The sequence below is a fragment of the Toxotes jaculatrix genome, chromosome 5 (genome assembly GCF_017976425.1).
Source record: "Toxotes jaculatrix isolate fToxJac2 chromosome 5, fToxJac2.pri, whole genome shotgun sequence".
Taxonomy (NCBI): Eukaryota; Metazoa; Chordata; class Actinopteri; family Toxotidae; genus Toxotes; species Toxotes jaculatrix.
In genome coordinates this window covers 557,501-581,685 of record NC_054398.1, presented here as the reverse complement: position 1 = coordinate 581,685, position 24,185 = coordinate 557,501, and the positions used below count along the sequence as shown (strand labels likewise).

The window sequence follows — 24,185 nt, the reverse complement described above, 5'->3', positions numbered from 1 at the left end:
CTGTGTGTCTGTGTTTGTGTGCCTCTGTCAATATTGACTGTGTGTGTGTGTGTGTCAGTCTGTCTGTGTTTGTCTGTGTGTGCCTGAGTGGGTCTGTGTCAATACTGGGTTGTGCTTCGCACAACCCAGTATTGACTATTGTGTGGGTGTGTGTGTCTGTGTGTCTGTGTGTGCCTGAGTGGGTCTGTGTCAATACTGGGTTGTGCTTCGCACAACCCAGTATTGACTATTGTGTGTGTGTGCGTGTCTGTGTTTGAGTGCCTCTGTCCTGTGTGTGTCTGTGTTCCTCTGTCAATACTGGGTTGTGCTTCGCACAACCCAGTATTGACTATTGTGTGGGCGTGTGTGTCTGTGTGTCTGTGTGCCTCTTTAAATATTGACTGTGTGTATGTGTGTGTGTGTCTGTGTCTTTGTGCGGTGCGATCAATATTGTGCGGTGCTACCGCACCGCACAATATTGACTGTGTGTGTGTGTGTGTCAGTCTGTCTGTGTGTGTCTGTGTTTGTGTTTGTCTGTGTGTGCCTGAGTGGGTCTGAGTCAATACTGGGTTGTGCGAAGCACAACCCAGTATTGACTATTGTGTGGGTGTGTGTGTGTCTGTGTGCCTCTTTAAATATTGTGCGGTGCGGTAGCACTGTGTGTATGTGTGTGTGTGTCTGTGTCTTTGTCAAAAGGGGGCTGTGCTACGCACAGCCCCCTTTTGACTCCTATAGTTCTGCTATAGTTTTAATTACAAAGACAGAGAGACATAGAGTTATTACAGGGAGAGAGAGAGCCACAGCTCTTGCAGTCACGGTTGCCATGGGGATGAGCTTTCCCGCCGCTGAGGCAGCTCACAGGTGCTCTGACGAGCTCATTTTCGGCCGAATCGGGCCTGCCGAACAACTGCTATCCATGGAAAAACAAAACATGGTATCGCTAAACAAACGGCACCGTCAAAGAGACAAGACTTTAAGGAAGACCTGAATCTATTTTTTATGGTCCTACTGTCTAAAATGTGGATTTTAAAGCAAGTTTCAAAAAAGGGGATTTTCTGCTTTTCTCCAAAAATCCTCTGCTCGATTAACATTGGAGTCAATGGAGCAGTTGAGAGCTCCTTTTGTCGCTAAAAGGCACGCCAAAGAAAAACTGTAAATCCTACAGAAAAAGTAAACACATTGTGAGAGAGAGGACAAGTGTGGCTACAACTTTGGAGAATTTCACTGCTCTAGAGTAAAATTTGTGGCCGTAGTCGTCGTGTAAAGAAAAAATTTCAGAGAGTTTTTTTAAAGCCTCTCCACTCTAACCTCCCACTCTAGCCTGGAACATTCCGCAATACACACTCATTGAAAAGCCTGAATTTTTTCAAAATCACTGCTGATCAATTAGGGCTCACAGTTCAAAAACTACACAACTTATGAAAAAGTTGAATACACCCCGAATACACGAGACTTGTGTCTACATTTTACAGTTTGAATGGTGTTTCTAGGTGAAAGTATGCCAGAGCAGTTGATGTTTGAAAAAGGGGGAGAATTTGCGACTTTTTTGAAAATTTCCCATTCATTCTCTATGGGAAATCTTTCGCAGTTTTTTGCGAATTTCTTCGCGAAACGTGAATATTCTGGAGAACAAAATACAAGCACACCGAGTCCGATCGAGCCGCACGTTTTGATGTATCATTTGTTGATGTGCGCTCAACGGTGTGGGACGAGTTACGAACCGAAAATCGGGAAGGAAGAAGAAGTAAGAAGAAGATGAACGGGAAGAACAAGAGTGTGCATGCTTTGCATTGCACACTAGGTACCTCTATAGCTTTGCTATAGAGGTGCCTAGTGTGCATGCATAGCAATGCACCACTAACAAGAGGAAGAAGAGGCTGTTCACTGTAGCAACATCACGTCATGTGTCCCACTGTCCACCCAGATGACCCATGTGTCTCACTGTTCACAGAGAGACTTGATACTCAGTGGTGGAAAGTAACTGAGTACATTTACTTCCATCCTACTACAGTTTTCCTTTGTTCTCTGGAGACATTTGAGTTGAGCAAAGCAGGTCTTTAGTTTGAGAAATTCACAAACAAAAAAAAAAGCACTCCATCTTCACCAGCTGCAGGATGTAACTGATGAACTCATTAATGCATCAGTAGTTACAGTTTAGTAACATAATATACCTTGTTGTGGTTCATTCTGAAAAATAAATACATTTAATCTTTGCACTGACAGTAAATCTTGATGTTTATACTTTTGTATTTTTTTGTTTGTTTTTTTTGTATTTTATATTTTTAGTTCTTTTCAGATGAACCTTTTCCTTGAACACAGCACATTAAAGATCAAACCAGTGGTTGCTACCCTGTAAAAACTGTCTGATTGTGTTTCCTTGTCATGTTGTAACAGTGTTTATAAGTAACACCAAAAAAAAGGTTCTGCCTCAAAATGTCTCACATGGGTTTAAATAACTGTTTGAGGTCCAAAGAGACCAAATCATCCATTATTTCACAAGAGGTCAATGATTAGAGAGAAGTCATATGAAAAGAATCCTAATCTATGTATCAGAGCTTTGTTTTTTCTTTTTTTCCTCTCCCATCGATCACATGACGACCCCTCAGATTTATTGGGTGACTCATTGGAGGGGCCCGACCCTCGGTTGGGAACCAGTGGACTAAACTATTTATAAAGTAGTTAAAACCAGCTCCACCTTTAAGTCATTTATTCACAGTCACAGGTGCTAAGTTCTCTGCAAAACAAGTACTTTCACTTTGGAAACTTTCAGTACATTTAGCTGATGATAGTCCTGTATTCAAGCTAAAGGAGAATGTTGAATGCATGACTTGTTGTGGAGTATTTTGACATTGTACTGGTACAGTCTTTGCTGACTCTGTGTACTGATGGATGCAGACATGTAAAATCCCACCACTTTTTCACATAAACTACTTTTTATTATTAAAAAACACTGAAGAAACTGAATCAGTAAACAAAAGAATCTGTTCGTTCTGTTTCTGTGCTCGAAAACCAGCCGGATCCTTGGCGCATGCGTACATCCTAAAATACGATTTGCACAACGGTCCGATATCAAAGATGGCGGGAGCCTCCGACCCACTGGAGGACATGCTCTTCAATGAGGTGGATGAGAAAGCCGTTAGCGACTTGGTCGGCTCTCTGGAATCTCAACTGGGCGACCGAAAGATTCCCGCTGCTTCGTATTCCGACGGGAAACGGGAGGCAGCTCCGGCCGCCGCGGGTCAGTTCTCAGGGAAAGTGCGCGATCAAGTGGGGTCTGTGGAGCCGCAACAAGGGCATCCGAAAGCGGGGTTAACCCAGGAACCCGGCGCTAATGAGCCTCTCTCCGCTCAAACCCTCTCCTCCTCTACCTCCTCCGTCGCCACCGGGGCCGTAATCACCGCCGGAGCCGGGCTGCAAACAGTTGCGGTAGCTCCTCCGACTGCTTCCCCCGGACCGGGACCCGTAACTTTAACCACTCAGCCCGCCGCTGCTAGCTTCCACCGGGCGGCTGTCCTGGGTCCGAGCGCGGCTCCCACCTCCTCCATCGCCCCCACGGCGGAGGCTATCAGGACCGGGTCTCCCGGACTGCAAAGTTTGAACGGAAACGGCGGAGCTGTAAAGTTGGTGAACTCGCCCACGGTCCCCCCACCAGCCGGGGCCAGCACTGTTATAAGTACTGTCAGTGCCGGGGGGTCCGCTGTCATCACCTCCATCGCTGCTCAGCCTAATTTCCCGGTACCTCAGTCTTCAGTGGCGTCTCCGACTGTGGCTTTGCAGAGACACCCCAGCCCGGTGGCCGGCGTCGCCCAAAACGGGGTGGACCCCAAGGGTGGCCAGGTGGTGACCCAGGGCGCCCCCTCCCCATCAGCCTCCACCTCTCAGGTCATGAACCACAGCAACCCTCTGATGCACACCAAGATGCTGGTGCCCAGCCAGCCGGTTTCTGGAAACTCTGTCATCCTGACAAGTACGCCTCCTCCTGCCGCCCAGTCCCCCATCAGTCAGACTCAGACTGGTACCAGTACGGCCGCCGTCACCCTGACTGCTGCAGGGGTGAAGCCTGCCATGAATGGAGTGGGTCAGTCTGCGGTGGCTGTGGTTAGGCCGCCGGGCGCCCCGGTGGTGGCCACCTCCATCCAACAGCAGAGACCCGGGCTGGTGGCGAGCTCGACCCGGGCGGCTGCTCCTCAGCTTCCGCTGGCCGTCCGGCCCCAACAGCAGACCACCATCCAGCTGCCCCCCGGGTTCACCATGCCTCAGGGTGAGGAGACTCAAGGGTGATACGTGCAGCTGTGACCCACAGCCACAAACCGACCAATCAGAAAACAAACCTGATATTTAACAGGCTGTTTACACGGCTTCAATACAGCAAACTGCTGAGCATCTAACAGGCACTCACGCTCCCTTTAGATGGACCAGGACCATGTTTCTGGTTCCATATGAAGGCACTGACCAGTGTTCCCTCCTCCCTCAGGTATGGTTCTGGTCCGGACGGAGACTGGTCAGCTGGTGATGGTTCCCCAGCAGGTCCTGGCTCAGGCTCAGGCCAAGACACAGCAGGCCCAAACGGTGGCAAACATCACCCAGAGACCTGTGACACCGACGGCCGGAGCCACCATCCGGGTCAGCACCGCCACCACGGTAGGTCTGGTACTGAGAACACGTCTGGAACCGGGTCTGAAAGTTAATCAAGAAAATAAGGAAAGAACCAGCAAATTATTTGAGAATGGGAAAAAGTCAAGAGTGAAAAATAGAAAGAAATTCAAGAAAATAATGTAGAAGTATAAAAATCTAATTTCCTTGTACACAGGATGGATTCCCAAACGTTTGTTCCTTCGTGTCCTCATATGAACTTTGACCTGACAATGTAGCTGCTCATCATAATGTGTCATCTGTTTGCCCTCCCTGTTGTCTGCAGGCTCCTGGTACACCTCAGACCGTCCGCCTGGCCTCCCCCGCTCCAACCAGACTGGTTCAGGCTCCCTCCACCACCACTGTACAGGTGTGTGCTTCCTGGCCCCTCCTCTTCTTTTTCATACACTCACAACAAGACTCAGAATAATAACCAAAGATTTTACATCTCAAAGTTAGATTAAAGAATAATATTTATCTAACAAGTTACGTCTGGGTCCAACGGAGCCGACGTTACGATGCGTACGGCGTGATCAGAAATGTTTCAGAAAGGAAGATTCAGACATGTGGCTTCAGCCACACGCTGTACAAAACCAAACAGGTTTCTAGATCAATAAATGCCTGCTGATAACGTGATTAGTAAATATCATCTGTCTGGTGTTGGCTCCTGTGCTTGATGGTGTTGCTGTTTCCCAGAAGACGATCACCGTGGCCCCTGGGGGTGCGGCGGTGTCAGTGAAGATGACGACCCCTCAGAAGGCCCCGACGGTGATCACAGCAGGGGGTGCGCCCGTGGCCAAGCCCGCTGGGGTCCCGTCCACCCCCCTGACCAGCACGACCCCTGCTCCCGCCCCCACGCCCCCCGGCAGAGTCACTGTGGTGTCCCAGGTCAGGTGGAGCTACGTTTACAGATCTCTTTACAGTCCTCTCAGAGTTCTCTCTGTGTTTCTAACTTGTCGCTACACGCGTCTGTCTCTGACAGGAGATGCAAGAAAACGTGAAGAAATGCAAGAACTTCCTCGCCACGCTCATCAAGCTGGCATCCCACAATTCCCCCTCCCCAGATACCTCCAAGAATGTGAAGGCCCTGGTCCAGGACCTCCTCGTAAGACGTTTTACTACACGAGGACTCAGTCCGGGAATTTCCATTCACTGGATTTCATTTTCTCATATTATGTAACTTGAGTCTGACCAGAGTTCTGTGTTTGTTCAGGATGCTAAGATTGAGCCTGAGGAGTTCACCACTCGGCTGCAGGCTGAGCTGAAGTCCTCCCCACAGCCCTACCTCATCCCCTTCCTCAAGGTACCACCACACTCATGTTCTGCCCCCGACACAGCAGCAGCAGAGTCCAGACCCCGGCACAGTGTCCATCACCTGAACTCACTGTTTGAGGACAACTGTTCAGCCTTCATACACACTCTCAGGATATGTGCACTACCAGTCCGAGGTTTTGGTCCTGAAATTGCGTCTTGACAAAGTGAGTTCCGGTGATGGACAGTGTGCAGGACTCTGTGGTCTCCTCTTCCCTCCGTATTCCAGCAGTTTTCTGTTTCACATCTTCCATCAGTGTCACAGTTACAGTGGTAACAGATTCTCACAGGTGTGTGTTTTTTTTTGCGGGGAATCATCAGTTCGCTGTTTCACCCTGAGCTGCTGCGTCTCTCCACAGAAAAGCCTCCCTGCCCTGCGTCAGTCTCTGCTCAGCAGTCAGCAGTCTCTGATGACGACCACCCCCAGCACCTCAGCGCCCCCCCTGGCCGCCCCCGGCTCTGTCACCACCACCGCCATCAGACCGCGGCTGCCCGTCAGTCCGGCCACCAGCACCGTCAGACTGAACACACCTCTCACAAACACAGCAGCTCTGGTACGATGACCAGAACCAAAACTCACTTTAGTCTCAGTTGCTGTCACATTCCTGATGTCCCCTGTTTAAAATCTGTCCTGTCCCTCAGGCTGTGGGCAGACCAGGAGTCCAGACCGTACAGACCCGTACCCCCGTCGTCATCAGTCAGGCTCTCAGACCTCAGGGTGAGTCCAGCTGCAGCAGCGTTTCACTCAGGTGCTGTGGACCTGCACCACTAGATGGCAGCGACTCACTGAATTCAGATAATAATCAAGCAAAGATGATTTGACTTTCAGTAGAAAACCAAAACGTGTCTGTTTTCTTCAGGTACTCTTGTGAGGGGACCCACAACCCTAGTTGGCAAAGGTCTGGTTAACCTGGCAGCTCAAGCCAATCAGAAGAAACTGAGTGACCCAGGGGGCGGGACATTCAGGTGAAGTATAAACTGAAACATTGAGTCACATGATCGATCAGATACCAGGTTTCATTTCAACAAAACAGATCAAAATCTTAAATTTTAAATGAGTGATGTTTCAGAACTTTTCATAACTCATTCATTCACATTTACAGCACAGCTGTTCAACACACACACGTTTCTATGAGTCGTTGATTGTATCACAGGACACAGTCTCTGCTCCAGGCTCCTGCCACTGAGCCGTCACTGGACCATGCAGTTCACAGATCAGCCACAGGGGGGCAGCATTTCTGCCGAGTATCCAGATGGACCTCATTTCTGCTGGCTGATTTCTGAGCTGATGTCCTGATGTCTGACAGACCATCTGTCCACACGCTCCTCAGTGTCTCAGAGCAGGAGATCAGCTGTGTATCAGTCTTAGATGAAGACGTTTGTCCTTTTGAGTTGGACGGTTCTGAGAGATAAACTGAGGAGAGCTGGTCTGCAGAGTCCCTCTTGACTCAGGAGCAGACTGAAAGCTTGGAGGCATCTTCCAGCTGCTGCAGCAACTTACTGGTTATTCTGGTAACTTGTTGGGAAACTGGGAGGCCAGTTGGTCTCCTGTCTGCTGTGACTTTGCTTGTTGTTATTTATTTGCATTAACACGAATGGAACTTCAGGCTGAACGCTGACATCCTTTCTTTCCTCTCCTGCGTCCTAACCTCTCTGTCTCTGCCGTCCTCAGAGATGACGACGACATCAACGATGTGGCGTCCATGGCCGGCGTCAACCTTAATGAGGAAAACGCCCGTATCCTAGCAACCAGCTCAGAGCTGGTCGGCACAAAGATCCGCTCCTGTAAGGACGAGTCCTTCCTGCCCACCGGCCTCCTGCACCGCCGCATCCTGGACACAGGTACTGTCCCCCTGTATGAGGCATTGTGTCTTTGATGGTCTGGGAACGGTCCCACTGAGGAAAGTCGAGAGACAGGTTTTACCACCAGCTCAGAGCCTACAAGTCTGCCTGTCCTCACAGAGGGAGAGTCCAGCTGTTTGACTTAGGAACCAAAATAACTTTACTCTGAATGAGTTTAATGAAATCCACCTAAAAACAATCATTAGAACTGAGTGTGACGTGAATTTTCTGCTTCCTGAATGTGAAGAGCATCGTGGCTGCAAATCTCCTGAGCTGCACCAAGACTTTTTCGATCTTAGGCCCAACAGCAGTTATTATTCTGTTTTCACTGGACTCACCGGAACTTCTCCGTCATGCAAACACCTGTGGTGATTTTCAGGTGTCGGTATAAACTGGTTGTGTTTCCGCTGGATGTTGCAGCTTCAGCGCGACAGGTTTTGCACAGTACCTGTTTCTGCTGCACGTCTGAGTGTAACTCCGCTTCTGCTCCAGCTGAAGCCATTTCACTAACGAAGCAGCAGGTGGAGCAGGTGATACTGATTGCGTTAGCCTGACCTGTGCCGGTGAGCTCGGCAGGTAGGGAGACGGCAGGTATGTGTGAAATAGCTGACACAGCAGATCCTGGGTCAGTCAGGAGCGCTGCAAAAACCCACAGCTTTGGCGATCACGCTGTCCATAACAACACAGAACCTGAGCAGAACATTCACCTCATGAACAGGTGAGATTCATTAGGCAAGGCCACACAGTGAAGAGGGGCCACACAGTGAAGAGGGGCCACACAGTGAAGAGGGGCCACACAGTGAAGAGGGGCCACACAGTGAAGAGGGGCCACAGTTCCCTGCATCAGGGACACAGTTGTTTTTAATTTGAGCTTCTGATTTTTGTGATATCTGTTTCCCACACGGTTCAGGTGTGTTCATCCTCTCTGTGGTCGACGTCTCTGTCACGTTTATGTGCAGGTCGGTTCTTCTTCCTCCTCTGTTATTTTCATCCCAGCGCTTCGTTCTCCTGGTAAAGTTTCATCACCTGACGGGAGCAGACTCCATCCCCTGGAGAGTTTGTGCCCATTTTTAGTAAAAGGACACAGAGTTGTGGAGTTTGAGTGTGAAATTAGGCCAAAGACAAAATATGTGAGTGTAGGAGTGGGTGAGGGCGGATGTTTCTGTGGTCGCTGAGCAGCAGACGTCAAACACGAAGCTCGGTCACAGATACACTGCTTTATGTTTTCATACGAAGACAATGAATGTGATGTGAAGGAAAAGGCGTCGGGCCCGCTCCGTGTTCCCGTCAGATCGGAGGAGCGGCACGCTGACGCTCGTTGTCTCTCATCTTCAGCTAAGAAGCTGGGTGTGACCGAGGTGCCGCTGGAGGTGGTGAACTTCATCTCCCACGCGACCCAGTCCAGACTGCGCTCCCTGCTGGAGAAGGTTTCAGCCGTGGCTCAGCATCGTACGGACGGAGGGAAGGTAACAACAAACTGAATCACCGTGTTTCAGTTAACAACAGTCCACTTCATTCAGTTAGTGAAGCCACACACAGTCAGTCAGCTGATCCTCCTCTTCCTCCGTCAGGATGAAGAACATTACGAACAGACGACGGACGTTCGGTCTCAGCTTCGTTTCTTCGAGCAGCTGGAGCGAATGGAGAAACAGAGGAAGGACGAACAGGAGAGAGAGATGCTGCTGAAGGCTGCCAAGGTACACACACACAGACACACACACACACACACACACAAACACACACAGACAGACACGCACAGACAGGTTCATATGTTCTGACATGTTACTGATGGCGTGGCGTGGGACGTTCAGTGGTGTCAGAGACAGCTTCGTGTCTTCTCTGTTGTAAAATGATGAATATTTGCAGCTTGTCCACCTGTCCGCCTGTCTGAGTCAGAGAAGGGAAAATAAAAACTCCTCTTTCAGGTCACAGGTCAAAGGTCACAGGTGTTCATGTTTAGAGGTCGTCAGGTAAAAACGGAATCTGACCCACCTGTCTGTGTTTGACTTCCAGAGTCGCGCCAGACAAGAAGATCCTGAACAGGCTCGTCTGAAGCAGAAGGCCAAAGAGGTGCGTTTGATGTCTGTGTGTTTAAACATCACCTTCATCTGAAGTTTGTATGTGATGGACAGAGAGACACACACACACACAGAGACACACACAGACAGAGAGACACAGAGACACACACAGACAGACAGAGACACACACAGACACACACACACACAGAGACACACACACACAGAGACACACACACAGACAGACAGAGACACACACAGACAGACAGAGACACACACAGACACACACACACAGAGAGACACACACACACAGAGAGACACACACACACACACAGAGACACACAGACAGACAGAGACACACACAGACACACACACACAGACAGAGACACACACAGACACACACACACAGACAGACAGAGACACACACAGAGACACACACACACAGAGACACACACACACAGAGACACACACACACAGAGACACACACAGACACACACACACAGACAGACAGAGACACACACAGACACACACACACAGACAGACAGAGACACACACAGACACACACACACACAGAGACACACACACAGAGAGACACACACACACAGAGAGACACACACACACACACAGAGACACACAGACAGACAGAGACACACACAGACACACACACACACAGAGACACACACACAGAGAGACACACACACACAGAGAGACACACACACACACACAGAGACACACACACAGAGAGACACACACACACAGAGACACACACACACAGAGACACACACAGACACACACACACACACAGACAGACAGAGACACACACAGACACACACACACACAGACAGACAGAGACACACACAGACACACACACACACAGACAGACAGAGACACACACACAGAGAGACACACACACACAGAGAGACACACACAGACACACAGAGACACACAGACAGACAGAGACACACACAGACACACACACACAGAGAGACACACACACACAGAGACACACACAGACACACACAGACACACACAGACACACACACACACAGAGACACACACACACACAGAGACACACACACACAGAGACACACAGACACACACACACACACAGAGACACACACAGACACACAGAGACACACACACACAGAGACACACAGACACACACACACACACAGAGACACACACAGACACACACACACACACACACAGACACACACAGACACACACACACACAGAGACACACACAGACACACACACACAGAGAGACACACACACACACAGAGACACACACACACAGAGACACACACAGACACACACACACAGAGACACACAGACACACACACACAGACAGACAGAGACACACACACACACACACATCTCTGACGTCTCATTTTACTCATGAGGAAACAACAAAACTATATTTACCTTATTTATGTTGTGTATATATTTATATTCAGTGTGTGTTTGTATCTGCTGCACAAAATGACCCCCCCCCCCCCCCCCATTCATCCTATGAACCCAGCTGACTGCCCCCCCCCCCCATTCATCCTATGAACCCAGCTGACTGCCCCCCCCCCCCCTCCCTGTGCAGAGGCTTTGTCCTCTTACAGTGTCGCCTTGAGGTGACAGCCAGACGGTCGTTCCTCTGCAGGGACCCCAATCCTGGGGCTGACGGGGGTCGGGATCATGACGGGGGTGGGGGTGGGCGGTGCAGCCTAGCAGACGTACATTTGTCAAACCAGCCTGTAGGTTTTCATGACTGAATGAAACGGTTTGAAACCCCGTCTGATGAAGTATGACTCTCAGTGTCGTAGCGTGGGCTCTTGGTCTCGGTGTGTTTCACACTGACAGCTGCTGCGTTGTCTGTTCCTCCACAGATGCAGCAGCAGGAGTTGGCTCAGATGCGACAACGAGACGCCAACCTCACGGCCCTCGCCGCCATCGGACCACGCAAGAAACGTAAGCTGGACTCACCAGGAGGAGCGGCGCCCGGCACAGAGGTGAGACATGACACCGATCATCGGTCCGTCAGTCAGCAGGCGTGTGAGCGCAGAGTAAACGGGTTCAAGCTTTTTCAGCCTTAAAATGACGCGTGACATGAGCATCCTGTTTAAGGCGGGGACAGGGGACAGCTTGTGTCCCATGATGCCGTGTTTCCAACAGAATCCAGCTCTGACCTGATGTCAGGTAAACAGGAAGTGACAGTTTCAGCCTGAACGCTGAGCATCAGAGCTTAAAATCAGCAGTCACTCCTCCTCGCAGCAGGGGGCGCCGCCGCCGCTGCCAGTGTGTGTGTGGCTGTCACTGTACAGTGAAGGCCTCACACACTAACCCGTCTGTGGTTCAGGCAGTGAGTGTGAGCAGAGCTGAGTGAAGGGGGTCAGTGTCTGCCTGGAGCTTTGCTGTGGGTGTGACGACCTCCCCCCCCACCCCCACTCCTCCTCCGCCCCCCCGGAGGGCAGCCATAGATTTCAGCTCTTCAGAAAAGAGCTTGGGGCTGAGTGTTGGATGGGGATGGAGGTGGGGGTCGTGGCCTGGGGGGGTTGCCTGCCTCGTGTTCACCCCACCCTCACCCACATGCTCTCCCTCCCCCCCTACCTCTCTGTCCCCCCACACATCCTGCCTGAGGCTTGACCCCCAGCAGTCCCACACAAAGGCAGCAGAGAGATCAGGGACGCAGCTGTGGACAGTAGCTGCATCACGTCTCTGCTCCTTTAAGTTTATTCAGGAAAACTGATGGAGATAAACTTTGAACCACTGCAGAGAAAGATGAGGATTAAAGAGCTGCAGTCGAAGCTCGGACGGTGGGAACGTCTGACGTGAGGAAGGAAGGAAAGGAAGGAAGGAAGGTTCCTATGAAGGATGAATAACCTGCACCTCAGAGCAGACGTCACTGACAGTCGCTGACCAATCACGGTGTTTCTGTAGAGTCAGACGCCGGCTGATCTCAGATCAGTTCAGCAGCCACATTCTCCAGTTTCACTTTTATTTCCATCACATCAATCATTCAGTCACTTTTGAACCAGGAGCTCACACAGATTTCACTCTGTCTCTGCTCTGAGGGACATCTCTCATCCATCTCTGCTCTGCAGGACGTCTCTCGTCCTCTGAATTCACACCAACTGGAAACTTCCAGCTCAGATGATTTCCTGTTCTCTCCCTGCCTCCCTGGCTGCCTCCTCTATCTGATCTGCCCTGGAGCGGCTGCAGTACGCCCTTTAGCTCCTGACTGCAGGCCTGATCAAGTTTCAGATAGTCCCATCCGCCCCCGCCCTGATGCCCCCGGGGCTGCAGCCTGTTATGAATACACTCTGGCAACACAGGAGCTTTGTTATTCTGACTGAGCAACAAATAACCTTTAATAACCTGCATTCCCTCTGTACCTTCAGAGGTCGGGAGGAGACCCAGAGATCAGCGCTCCTTGATCTTTCCTGCTTGATTTCCTGTGTTTCAGTCTGATCGTAGCAGATCAGCTGACTGTTCAATCAAAAGCTACGACCCTAAAACCAGACCATACGCGACCCGTGGAGACCGAGGAGACTTTGGACCTTGATGAAGATCAGCAGCGCCAGGCTCCCTGTGCGTTGACAGAAGTCTCGTGTTGTCTCAGCCCTCAGGCTCTGCCCATGTAGGACATAGAAGCTCAGTTGTCTCTGCGATCGTCTTCACCTCTGGCTCACAAACATCATTCGCTGCCACATGAGAAACAGCTGAAAACTTCCTCTATTTTTTTTATTCTCCATTAGATAAACTGGTTTTGTCCCAGTAACCCTCAGACGGACACCTGTCGGTGCCGTTCACCCCAACTGCTCGTTCATCTGAATTCCCCTGGAACGCAGACTCGACTCGGAGGGCCCGGCTCTGAGGCTCGGAGGCTCTGAGCTGAGTTAGTGTTTGTGTAACGTGTTATGAAAGAGGACTTGTTGGAGCAGCGTCTGTGAGGGAGCAGAGCGGTAGCTGCAGGCGCCGGGTGTTACCTGTCCTCAGGCCACAGACACACCTCAGACACAGAGGTGTGGTGATCCTCCTGCAGGTCTGGGCTCAGTGAGCGATTACACCAGTGTGGGAGATCTCACTAAATGCTGGTGCTGATGATTCAGGTGCCAGGTGAGGTCAAAGCGGGGAGTCCTGAACAACCTCCACAGACTCAGAGCGACGACGAGGCGTCGCCGCTCTGACTCAGCGTCACACGATGAGCTTCCAGCCGCTCGGTTTAACGATGCTGAACGTGCATTGAACGGAGGTTTTACACCTTCGAGTTCAGGCTCCAGAATCGGCTCAGTTACTTCTCACGTTCTTACGTTTTGGAGCTGGTGTTGTATGTTATCGATGCCTTTGTTGCCGTTTGTCTTTATTGATGAATCATTGAAATAAAAAGAGCAGGAAGTGATGTCGTGTGCAGAAGCCGCCGCGTTTCACAGCTTTCATATCTCCTCCGTCCCCTGGAGGCCGACCCTGTCTAACTCTCCTCTGTCTGTCCCCTCAGGTGGCTTCGGGCTCGGGCTCCTCCTCGGCCGCCTCCTCCCGCCAGCAGCTCCGTCAGCGGATCACGCGAGTTAACCTCAGGGACTTCATCTTCTGTCTGGAGCAGGACCGCACCACGGCTCGCTCTCTGATGCTCTACAAGGCTCTGCTGAAGTGAGGACTGGGCCCGCTGCAGATCACCAGCTGGATTGCACTCCACCTCGTCCTCGAACCCTCGTGTCCTCTGAGATGTCTCAGAGTCACTGCTTATTTTGGCCCGAGTCCGTCTTCAGTCCCTGCAGCACCTTTTTAATCTCTTTCATGTCATGTTTTACATCGTGCTCTTGTTTTTTTATGAGGCTGTTTCGTTTTTAGCTCATCCAGGTGTCTAGTTTTTACCTGCACATCACATGTCAGCTCCGTGTTTGTCCAGAGTCCACGGCGTAGCTTTACGGAACAGGACAGATCCTCGTGTCTTTGCTGAACGTTAGAGGTTTGTGGACGCGGGTCCATGTGTGATTGGTCAGCGGCTCAGACCCCACCCCTCCCCCTCCCATGGTAGAAAACACGCTGAGGTGGATCATGTGCAGGTGTGAAACTAGGCACCGTTTTCTGTTCCGTCGTGTTTCCTGTTCCCGCTGCTTGGATTGTTCGCCACCCTTCGACTGCAGCGCTGTACCTGCACAGGTGCCTTCCTGTCCAAATCTTTCCCCACGTCTCCGTCCAGGTGTCCTGTCCCCCCTCAGGACGCCGGGCTCGTTGGTATCTGATCGCGCTCTGATCCGTGGCGTCGTTCGGAGGAAGTTTTGTGGAGGTTCGTGTTGATGGTTGCTGTCAGAGGAATGTGAAATTTAGTACGATCTCATGTCGTATGAACGATGAACGAAGAGTTGGTGGATCGTGTGTGTGTGTGTAGATTTGTGGGAGGGTCATGTTGAACACGGTCACAGGTTAAAGGAACAGTTCAACATTTAGATGATCCTCGTCTCGTCTTTCCTTCGGAGGCCTTCGTCCTTGGCCAGCGGTCACAGCCGCCGTCCGACTCACGACCTCCAGCAGAGCTCAGCTTCACGCTAACGTGGAGATGTGAGAGCAGGTCAGAGCGTCCGACTCTCGGAGACACGGAGGACGGTTCTGGACGTTGACGTGTTCCTTTAACTCGGTTCCAGTTGAAGTCGAACAGTCAGCACAGGGAGCTGGTTCTCCTGACGGCCACTGACTCGGGCTGCGCTAACGTGTGCTAAAGGCTAACGAATGCTAACAAACACGCAGCTCCAGATCACACATTCCTGCAGTGGCCCCGCCCCGCCCCTCCTCCCGCCCCGCCCCCCCGGTCCTGTTGAGAAGACGACTTCGTGCTGAATGTGGTTGGAGAATCAGTTTGGCTTCACACTTCCTGTTTTTAAGATGCTTTTTTTTGGACACGTGTACGTGGAAGGTTTTTAACGCTTTAAACGTCTCTCGGTTTCTCTTTTGGTTTGTATAGTCTAACTGGTTTAACTGGTCTAACTGGTCTAACTGCTCACTGAGGCTGTGGTGTATGTACTGTACAGTCAGTCAGAGTCTGGGTCCCCCGGGTCCCCTGGGACTTTATCGCCCGGCTGAAGTCTCATCTGTTGGAAGGACACAATTTTTGCGACTATTTATATTTCCTACATTCTGTACTCAATCCTGACGCATTTCAGGCAATGCAATTTTACAGTTGTTTGTACCTTTGCAAAAAAAATGAAATAAAGAAAATGAAGCAGGTTCGAGCTCATGTGGACTCTGATTGAAACCAAAGATCGTTGAACCTTTTATCAGTACATCTGTACAAATGCAAAATAGTGACACTGAGCTAACAAACATTAAATATACATTTTCAAAATGGCAGTTTTATAAAAAAGAATTAACTTAGGGGCCCGAGGCATCTGGACATGTTTATAAAAATGACTTTTCCACTGGTTTGCACTCTGAGGAGGATGTGAACCAAACGAGTTGCTCATCAAACAAACTTCGGATTCCAAACTTTTCGACGTGAGCGAGCTTCCTGATTTTTCCTCCTGTCACAAACTGAAGCTCTTCTGCTCACAGCAGAGCTCCGGGGTCTCTGAAACTCCCGGGATGTTTCCAAGTCTTCAGGTCTCGTGTCTCAGCCCGGCGTGATGTCCTCCTGCCAGCTGCTGAGGTGTTCGCAGGATCCAGGTGTGAGCTCGCCGACCTCAGATACGGTCCGTCGATCCCACGCACCGGTGGTTTTTAGTCCAGGGGTTCCTGCTTGATCCGGATCGGGGTGCTGGTGACGGACTGGCTGTGCCGCAGGTCACGACACAGGACGTACTCGCTGAACTGGGACGAGTCGACCCCGCCTCCGCAGGATGCCTTGATGCTGAAGCCCTTCTGAAACAGACGCTCCAGGACCTGCGGGTCAGGTAAACTCAGGTGAGACCAAAGAGGCAGATCAGCCACATTCAAACAGATAAATAAACTTTACATGAACACATGTCACAGGTGATGCTCAGGGTTCAGCTCAGGGTTCAGCTCAGGTTTAAACCAAACCCAGTGAAAACCAGGTTTGGAGCAGAGCTGGAGAAAATCCATGAACTGGGAAACTGGAGATGTCACAAAGTTTGTTTCCCACGCGGGGTTTTCTACAACGTAATAAAAACATAATTAAAACACACAGAGCAGGGGACGGAGGTAATAAACTCCAGACTGCGCCCTCGGCGGTGCAGCTGGCGCCCCCCTGTGGACTGACCTGCACTGAGTTCAGTCTGCAGTATCCGTTGAGGGGGAAGCGGATGACGTGGGTGGGGTCCTGGTTCCAGCCGGCGTTGACAGAGTTGCACATGACGTCTCCGGTCTCGGGGAAGATCTCCTCGATCAGGACCTTCTCCCCGCTCAGAGCGATCCTCTCGCCCAGGTCGGGCGTGACTCGGACCACCAGACACTCGCAGGGTGACGCCCGCTGGGCCTCCCGCTCCGCCTGCCAGCGCTCCAACTCCCGGACCATCGGAGTCAGCTGGTAGTATCGCGCCTCCTCGTAGAGCTGGGGGAAGTCCTGGGGGGGGGGGTTACAGACAAACACCTCAGGTACCATCACCTGCTGCTGAAAAGTGAAGCTGAGTCAACACATCTGCAGCTTCAGACACACACACATACACACACACGTACACACGTACACACCCCCGCCTCAAACAGCAGCTGAAGTTCTGTTCTGTGATGATGATGATGATGAAGTTTGTTAAAAAAAAAAAAAACGGACCTCACTGAAACATCTTTACCTAAAACTCTTAATTCATGTGAACGCGTTTGAACTGAATAAATGAAACTGGTCCCGGTGAGACCGCTCACTCCGATGTGGAAACAACGCCACACACCAGACTCCATTAACAAATCTGAACATTTAACGTGGCCTTGCTATTCGGCATTGGCTACACCTGGTTTTAGACATTTTCTGGATATTGTACCGTCTCAAAGTCAAATCCGGACATAAACTTCCCATGAATTATGACTCTGATTTGATCATCTTCACTTTTACCAAAGAGTCACCAAAGCAGCTACCGGCCCACACGGTGCGTTTGACGTTGAAGCAGACAGGAAAAACAGGCGAGTCTGCAGTAAAAGTTGACGTTTTGTTGGATTACATCCTGCACTGGAACATTTGGTTTCTGCCGAATTTAACAGCGTGTTACACCATTACAGAATCTCTAAACTACTGTTGTATCGTTAATATATACGAGTGCGATTATATGACCAACAGCTGTTTATCTCCACATCCAGCTGTTACAGAGTCCACCTGAGGACTCTCAGTCCACTCCTCCCTCTCTGTGTGGACTCACAAACTCCACTGCTCTGTGGAGCTTTTAGCCTCTTTTAGCTTTGGTTTTGTAGCACATTTCCTGTCTGGTTCTCAGTTTTTCAGAATAAAAGCTGAAAAAGTCTCTGTTCTCAGAGCTAAAAGAGAGGGAGCACTGGACCAAGAGTCCTCAGGTGGACTCAGAGACCACTCCAGGTGAAGGATCATGTTGATCTGTAGCAGCTGTTGTCTCTGTTTCAGCTACAGTAAGTGGACTTTGATTAAGGACTTCTATCAAAGTGCTGTGTCCAAAGTCCAGACTGAGCTCAGTTACCTAAAGGAGACACCCAGAGCTGCCCCCCGCCCCCCCCGCCCTCAGAGCTTCAGTACATTTCACGGGAGCACGGCTCCTGATGAGGAGCTGCTGCCCGAGGCTTCACGCTGTATCAAAGCCTCGCCTCCTTCTCTCCCTCCCCCTCTCCACCGCCCTCCCCCTCCCCCACAAGCGAGGCATAGATGTGTTTTATAAAGAGGGGTTGTGTCCGCGGGGTGTTTTAGTCATCCTGAGCACAGGAGCAGAATAACAGAGGCAGCGCTGGTTAACTACAGGGAGGGAGATGAGAGAGATGCAATATGCCTGCTGACACACACACACACACACACACACACACACACACACACAGTAACTTAGTAAAACACACACTGCGTGGAGCTGCGAGCAGCCGGCGGCTCTGCGCTGATTAAAGCGTCAGAATGTGCAGAGTTAAAAGACTCAGACTAACGAAGACGCCGACGCTGCTGGACAAGGACAAATGATTTGTTTGACCTGGAGTCGTGTTTCTCATCGTTAGCGAAGCAGAGGAGACGCAGCTGCTGAGTTCAAGCTGATATCTGACTTCTCACTGCGTTTTACAAACATGCCCCCCCCCACCCCCCACGGTGTCCTCGGCCACTCATATTTTCTAACATCAGTTCTGGCAGGACCTGGACCAAAGTCCCTGCTTCTACATTAAAACTACGTGTTTGAAATGAATCCATGAAACTGAGCTGCTGCTTTTCCTGACAGCCTCGATTCTCATCTTCAGATTTGTACTTTAGTACATGTACGTGGGGTCAAAGTTCACTTTTAGCCGTGCTGTCTCTGGAGTCTACTGACAGCGTCCGGTCCACGTCCGGGTTCGGAGGTTTCGGTTTATCGCCAGATAAAGTACCTTGAAGTCTTCGGGCAGCAGCAGTTTGCACGTCCGCAGGAAGCTGAGGATGTAGCGGAAGATGTCTCCGTCTCGGTCGATGAAGTAGTGCTGCTTCAGACTGTCCAACACGATGGGCTCGGTGCCGTTAAACAGACGACTGATCCTGCACAGACACAGAAGAGTGAGGGACCTTGAGAGGACAGGACACAGGAGAGTACGGGGGACACTGACAGAGGAGAGGACAGGGACACTGACTCTTCACTGAGGAAACGATCAACACAAATTTAGACTGAAGAGTCAGGATTTCTGGAGTCAGTGTCCTCGTCTCTCTTAGATTCAGGGGACAGCTGTGGACAGCTGTGGATCAGAGACACCTCAGATCAGTTATTATAGATTAATTAACGGTTAATGGGATCAGCTGATTTTCTCTGATTGTGACTGATTGGAGAGAGTGGTAGATGGACCTCATGTCTGCCCCCCTCTCTCTGTGGTCTCACCTGGACTCGGGGTATTTGGTGAGCGTTGCCAGGCTGCTGGTGTACATGTGCCCCCCCACGTCGATGTGGACAGGAGCGTTGGCCTTGGTGAGCTGGGCGGGCGATGGGATGCCCTGGGCGGTCATGGGGGACACCGGTGAGCGGCTCAGAGACATCCTGGACATGCTCCGCCCCTCCTGTCACAGGTAAGAGCAGGTCAGAACACACCTGAGCTGGACTGAGCTTCGTCCTGTAACATCACAGACACGTGACAACAAGCTCAACGTGTTCTGAACTGACGAAGATCTGAGTCGCTGCAGCCGCCGCCCTGATCCCTGCTGACGGTTACACTTCATCTCCCAGAAGCCCCTGCGGCTCGGAGGGAGCCAGGGTCTGAGCGTGCACACACACACACACAGATCCCAGCCGCCTGTGTTGGTGGAGCTGATGACCTGGGGGGGTCATTTCGCGCCCTCCCGCCCCCACGATTGTAAAGAAAAAGAGCTTTGAAGCATGAAAGGTGAACAGGAGGCGGTCTGAAGCCCCCCCCCCCCCCCCCCCCACACACACACACACACACACACACACACATACACATACACACACACATACACATACACACACACACACTCACACACATACACACACACACACACACACACACTCACACACACATACACACACACACACACACACACACACACACACACACACACCCGCCTCAAACAGCAGCTGAAGTTCTGTTCTGTGATGATGATGATGATGAAGTTTGTTAAAAAAAAAAAACGGACCTCACTGAAACATCTTTACCTAAAACTCTTAATTCATGTGAACGCGTTTGAACTGAATAAATGAAACTGGTCCCGGTGAGACCGCTCACTCCGATGTGGAAACAACGCCACACACCAGACTCCATTAACAAATCTGAACATTTAACGTGGCCTTGCTATTCGGCATTGGCTACACCTGGTTTTAGACATTTTCTGGATATTGTACCGTCTCTAAGTCAAATCCGGACATAAACTTCCCATGAATTATGACTCTGATTTGATCATCTTCACTTTTACCAAAGAGTCACCAAAGCAGCTACCGGCCCACACGGTGCGTTTGACGTTGAAGCAGACAGGAAAAACAGGCGAGTCTGCAGTAAAAGTTGACGTTTTGTTGGATTACATCCTGCACTGGAACATTTGGTTTCTGCCGAATTTAACAGCGTGTTACACCATTACAGAATCTCTAAACTACAGTTGTATCGTTAATATATACGAGTGCGATTACTCACGAAGGCTTAAAATAGACACATTCTAAACGGGATTTGGTGTTACGTTAAAGTGAGTGTCGAGGCTAGTCGAGGCTAATGCCAGCGGAATATCGAGTTTTTACGGTGCAAAGGTGTAAACTTTACGTCTGAATCTCACGTGAAACTGTGCGTGGCGTGTTCGTACCTGAGAGGACACCGACACTGAAGACATGGAAACCGGCGTCTGTCTGCTCCGTCCCGGGTCTGAAATCAGAGGATACCGGTTGTTCTTCACTTCACGTCCTCGTCAGTCTGCGTCTGTCCTCCGGTGTGTGGAGCACAAGGAGCAAAACAAGCCCGTCCGTGTCTCCTCCGACAGAATAAAGAGGAGGACTTTAAGAGGAGTCTGGCCCGGGGCCCTTCAGACCCCCGGGGGCCAGGATTAGGTTACAGTAACGCGGGCGGTTTGTTCTTTTCTCTCGCCCCAACTCGTTTCTATCAGCCGGGCTGTGGGATGATTTATCCTTAGAGTTTGTCCTCCGTCAAACATGTGAGACAGAGACAGAGACAAACAGCAGCGCTCCGCTGTCTGTAAACACGGAGCAGCGCGGCTCGTCCGTCTCTCCCCGACAGCTCGTATACTTCAGCAGCATCAAACGTCCCTCAGGCTCCGGAGCCAAATGACGTCTATCGTCATGCATTATGCCGCTCCAGCCGCCCGCGGCCAAATGCGCCATTTCAATTATGGCGCACTGGTAGATGGAGCTGTGCGCCGGGAGGGTGCGCGCACAGATCCGTGTTATTCTGCTCATCAGCTGGATCCAAACGCCTCCGCGCCGCCGCGTGTGAAGTCGAGAAGAGGCCGAGCTTCGGTCCGGTCCCCGGATCATCCGCGGCGCCGGCAGGAACCATTTTGTGTTCCGGTGCGCGCAGCTTTACGCAGCCTGACTCCCGCTCCGGCTCTGATGTAACGGCCGGGCCAAACCCGGGTCGGACCAAACCCGGGTCGGACCGGGCTATTTTTAGAATAATGACTGAAACGATTCTGTCAGAAGTTAAAGTCTGAACTCTGACACCGGATCCAGGACTCTGCAGTCCCAGCTCGGTGTGCTGAGACTCTCTGACCCGGACTTCGATCTTTGACTCTGGAGTGGAATATATTGATCATTTGATCACTTATTGAAATGAAACCATGTGAAATGTCTCTTTAATAGAACTGATGACAAGTCAGACACATGTGAGACAATCTGGACCTCCCTCTGACCCACATGTGCACGCGCGCGCACACACACACACACACACACACACACACACACACACACACACACACACACGTGTCTCCTTTTACTGAACAAACCAGCAGAAAGGCTCTGATTAAAGAAACCCTGCAGTTACTGCAATTAGACGAAGCGCGAAGGAAACAGGCAACGAATTTAAAGATTTAAATATCTGCTAAACCTGCCGGAGGCCCCGTCTGTAATCTGAGAGGGGGAGGGGGGAGGAGGAGGAGGGAGGAGGAGAGAAGAGAGTGGGAGGAGGGGGGACCAGGAGGAGAGAGGGGAGGGGGAGGAGAGGGGGAGTGTCCATTTCTCAGGAACGTTTTTCTCATATCAACTTCATGTTTGACGTTTTGAGGACGATGATGATGATGAAGGTGGTGATGATGATGGAAACAGGGCCTGTTCACCTCCTGAGCTAAATGTCCTCTGTCCTCCCACTGATCTCAGCAGGTCTCAGGCTGGTGATGGAAACAGAAACATTAAAGGATGAAGCTCATGTTAGAGAACACACAGGGACAGGATCTGTCTCTGTGACTGGACACATACAAGACACTGACTTTATTAAGAAGACGGTCACGTGTGCAGCGTTCAGAGACACGTCAGTAACATCAGGTGACGGCAGTGTTAAGGCTCAGAGGTCGTCTCCCGCCACAGGAAGGCAGAGTTCACCCCGCTCAGCCTCCTCGCTCCTCTGGGACACACCGGAGGCTGAGTGCGGGTTCATCACATGACAGGAAGTCAGTCAGCAGGAGCAGGCGTCATAACGATGGTCGTCATAACAACTATCGCTCAGTGGTTCTATAGAAATGTGTTAAGGCCAAACTGCCTGAAAACACCAGGTGTTTGTTCCAACCCGTGAGGAGCACACGGTCTGACCAATCAGCTGATTCAATGAGTCCAGTCTGCTGTGCTGCTGATTGGTTGGAACTAACACCTGCAGCCACGCGTCCCCTTTGTGGGACAGTTTGGACACCTCTGGACTAGGACAAATAAACAACAACCTTAATGAAGAGAGTTTGACACACACAGACCGTGTCCACGTTAAGCTGCTTAAACATGTCCACGTCTCTGTTTCTGTCCATTTCTCTCTGCAGTCCAAAGGCTCTGCTCAGACCTGACTCTCACCTGAGTCTCAGGTGATCTGATCACAGGTGGACAGCTACAGGTCTGAATGCACCTGAGACACACCGAGGACGGGTTACAGATCGGAGGTGGTCTGGGCCACACTGAGGGACCAGCTGACTGACGTCCTCTGTGTAAGAGGAAGTACAGTCTGTGCTGTTTGTCCTTCTTCTTCACAGGAAGCTCACTGCTGCCTCCTGCTGGTTAAAAAACACAATGCACTCGGTGTTTGGTGAGTGTGTATGGACAGGGGGACGTAGGATCAGGTCACCTGACACACAGGTTAATGGCAGCTCGGAGTTTCAGCGTGTTTGGGGAAAGGTCTGCTGTTTACCTGTTCAGGTGAGCTGGACACCGCAGGGTTAAACAGCTTAATGCAGAAACACGTTTCACTCAGACTTCACAGAAGTCACCGGCTGTTCCTGTCGTGGCCGCGCGGTGACGTCAGCTTCAGGTGAACTGAGGCTGCGGCCAATGAAAAGGAGGGACGTGATGAAGACTGACACCTGTAGACCAGCTCTGTCCGTCCACATGTTTTATCTGGAGACAACATTTCATGTCCGTCTTCTACTAATTCTGCTGAACATCAGTGAGACATTGTCCTTCAGCGGAGACGATTTATCCACAGACCGTTTGCTTCTGTCTCAGCTGTGACAGTAAAATACCAGCAGCCTCTGGTTTGATGCTTTGTGTAAATAAACATATTCCAGTTTCTGCAGAACTGAAACGATCAATCCATTAATCAATAAGTCGACTGACAGATTTAATCATCATCACCTCGGACCGAGAACGTGTGTTGATACGGAGCTGATGTATGACTCATGATGAAATCTGCAGCAGAAACAGGCAGCGG

General features: G+C 50.9%; 3 protein-coding genes across 6 annotated transcripts in view; 1 reads left to right on the top strand and 2 right to left on the bottom strand.

The window, feature by feature from the left end:
* The first annotated feature begins 3,048 nt into the window (after window positions 1-3,048).
* Window positions 3,049-15,992, top strand: LOC121181736 (transcription initiation factor TFIID subunit 4-like). 2 transcript variants are annotated; one of them, XM_041037854.1, is made up of 15 exons: window positions 3,049-4,240; window positions 4,454-4,620; window positions 4,898-4,981; window positions 5,311-5,499; window positions 5,594-5,716; window positions 5,825-5,914; window positions 6,282-6,476; window positions 6,565-6,640; window positions 6,783-6,888; window positions 7,595-7,764; window positions 9,100-9,230; window positions 9,336-9,461; window positions 9,778-9,834; window positions 11,657-11,779; window positions 14,266-15,992. In XM_041037854.1, the coding sequence occupies exons 1-15, from the start codon at window positions 3,055-3,057 to the stop codon at window positions 14,419-14,421; spliced, it is 2,979 nt and encodes a 992-aa protein (XP_040893788.1). In that variant the 5' UTR covers window positions 3,049-3,054; the 3' UTR covers window positions 14,422-15,992. The 2 variants fall into 2 exon arrangements, with proteins under 2 accessions (XP_040893788.1, XP_040893787.1); XM_041037853.1 differs by having other exon boundaries at window positions 5,308-5,499.
* Window positions 15,990-21,896, bottom strand: LOC121181738 (BTB/POZ domain-containing protein kctd15-like). Its single transcript, XM_041037859.1, has 5 exons — window positions 21,136-21,896; window positions 19,712-19,887; window positions 19,233-19,377; window positions 16,981-17,283; window positions 15,990-16,643 (listed from the first exon to the last, which is right to left on the bottom strand). The coding sequence occupies exons 1-5, from the start codon at window positions 21,160-21,162 to the stop codon at window positions 16,482-16,484; spliced, it is 813 nt and encodes a 270-aa protein (XP_040893793.1). The 5' UTR covers window positions 21,163-21,896; the 3' UTR covers window positions 15,990-16,481.
* Window positions 21,897-24,082: 2,186 nt separating this feature from the next.
* LOC121181737 (carbohydrate sulfotransferase 8-like) overlaps window positions 24,083-24,185 on the bottom strand; it is a 22,059-nt gene continuing 21,956 nt past the window's right edge. For all 3 annotated transcript variants that reach the window (XM_041037855.1, XM_041037858.1, XM_041037857.1), the window contains one exon: window positions 24,083-24,185. This exon is cut by the window's right edge and continues 1,380 nt beyond it. The gene's annotated coding sequence lies outside the window, so the exon portion shown is untranslated.

Bases quoted from the DNA above. Each gene is read 5' to 3' on its own strand.
- LOC121181738 (XM_041037859.1), bottom strand. From the start codon at position 21,162: ATGTCTTCAGTGTCGGTGTCCTCTCAG. The intron at 19,378-19,711 runs GTGAGACCACAG...GTGTCTGTGCAG, and splicing joins ACCAAATACCCCGAGTCCAG to GATCAGTCGTCTGTTTAACG. The intron at 16,644-16,980 runs GTCAGTCCACAG...CCTGACCCGCAG, and splicing joins GCAGACTGAACTCAGTGCAG to GTCCTGGAGCGTCTGTTTCA.
- LOC121181736 (XM_041037853.1), top strand. From the start codon at position 3,055: ATGGCGGGAGCCTCCGACCCACTGGAGGACATGCTCTTCAATGAGGTG. The intron at 5,717-5,824 runs GTAAGACGTTTT...GTGTTTGTTCAG, and splicing joins CCCTGGTCCAGGACCTCCTC to GATGCTAAGATTGAGCCTGA. The intron at 9,462-9,777 runs GTACACACACAC...TTTGACTTCCAG, and splicing joins TGCTGCTGAAGGCTGCCAAG to AGTCGCGCCAGACAAGAAGA.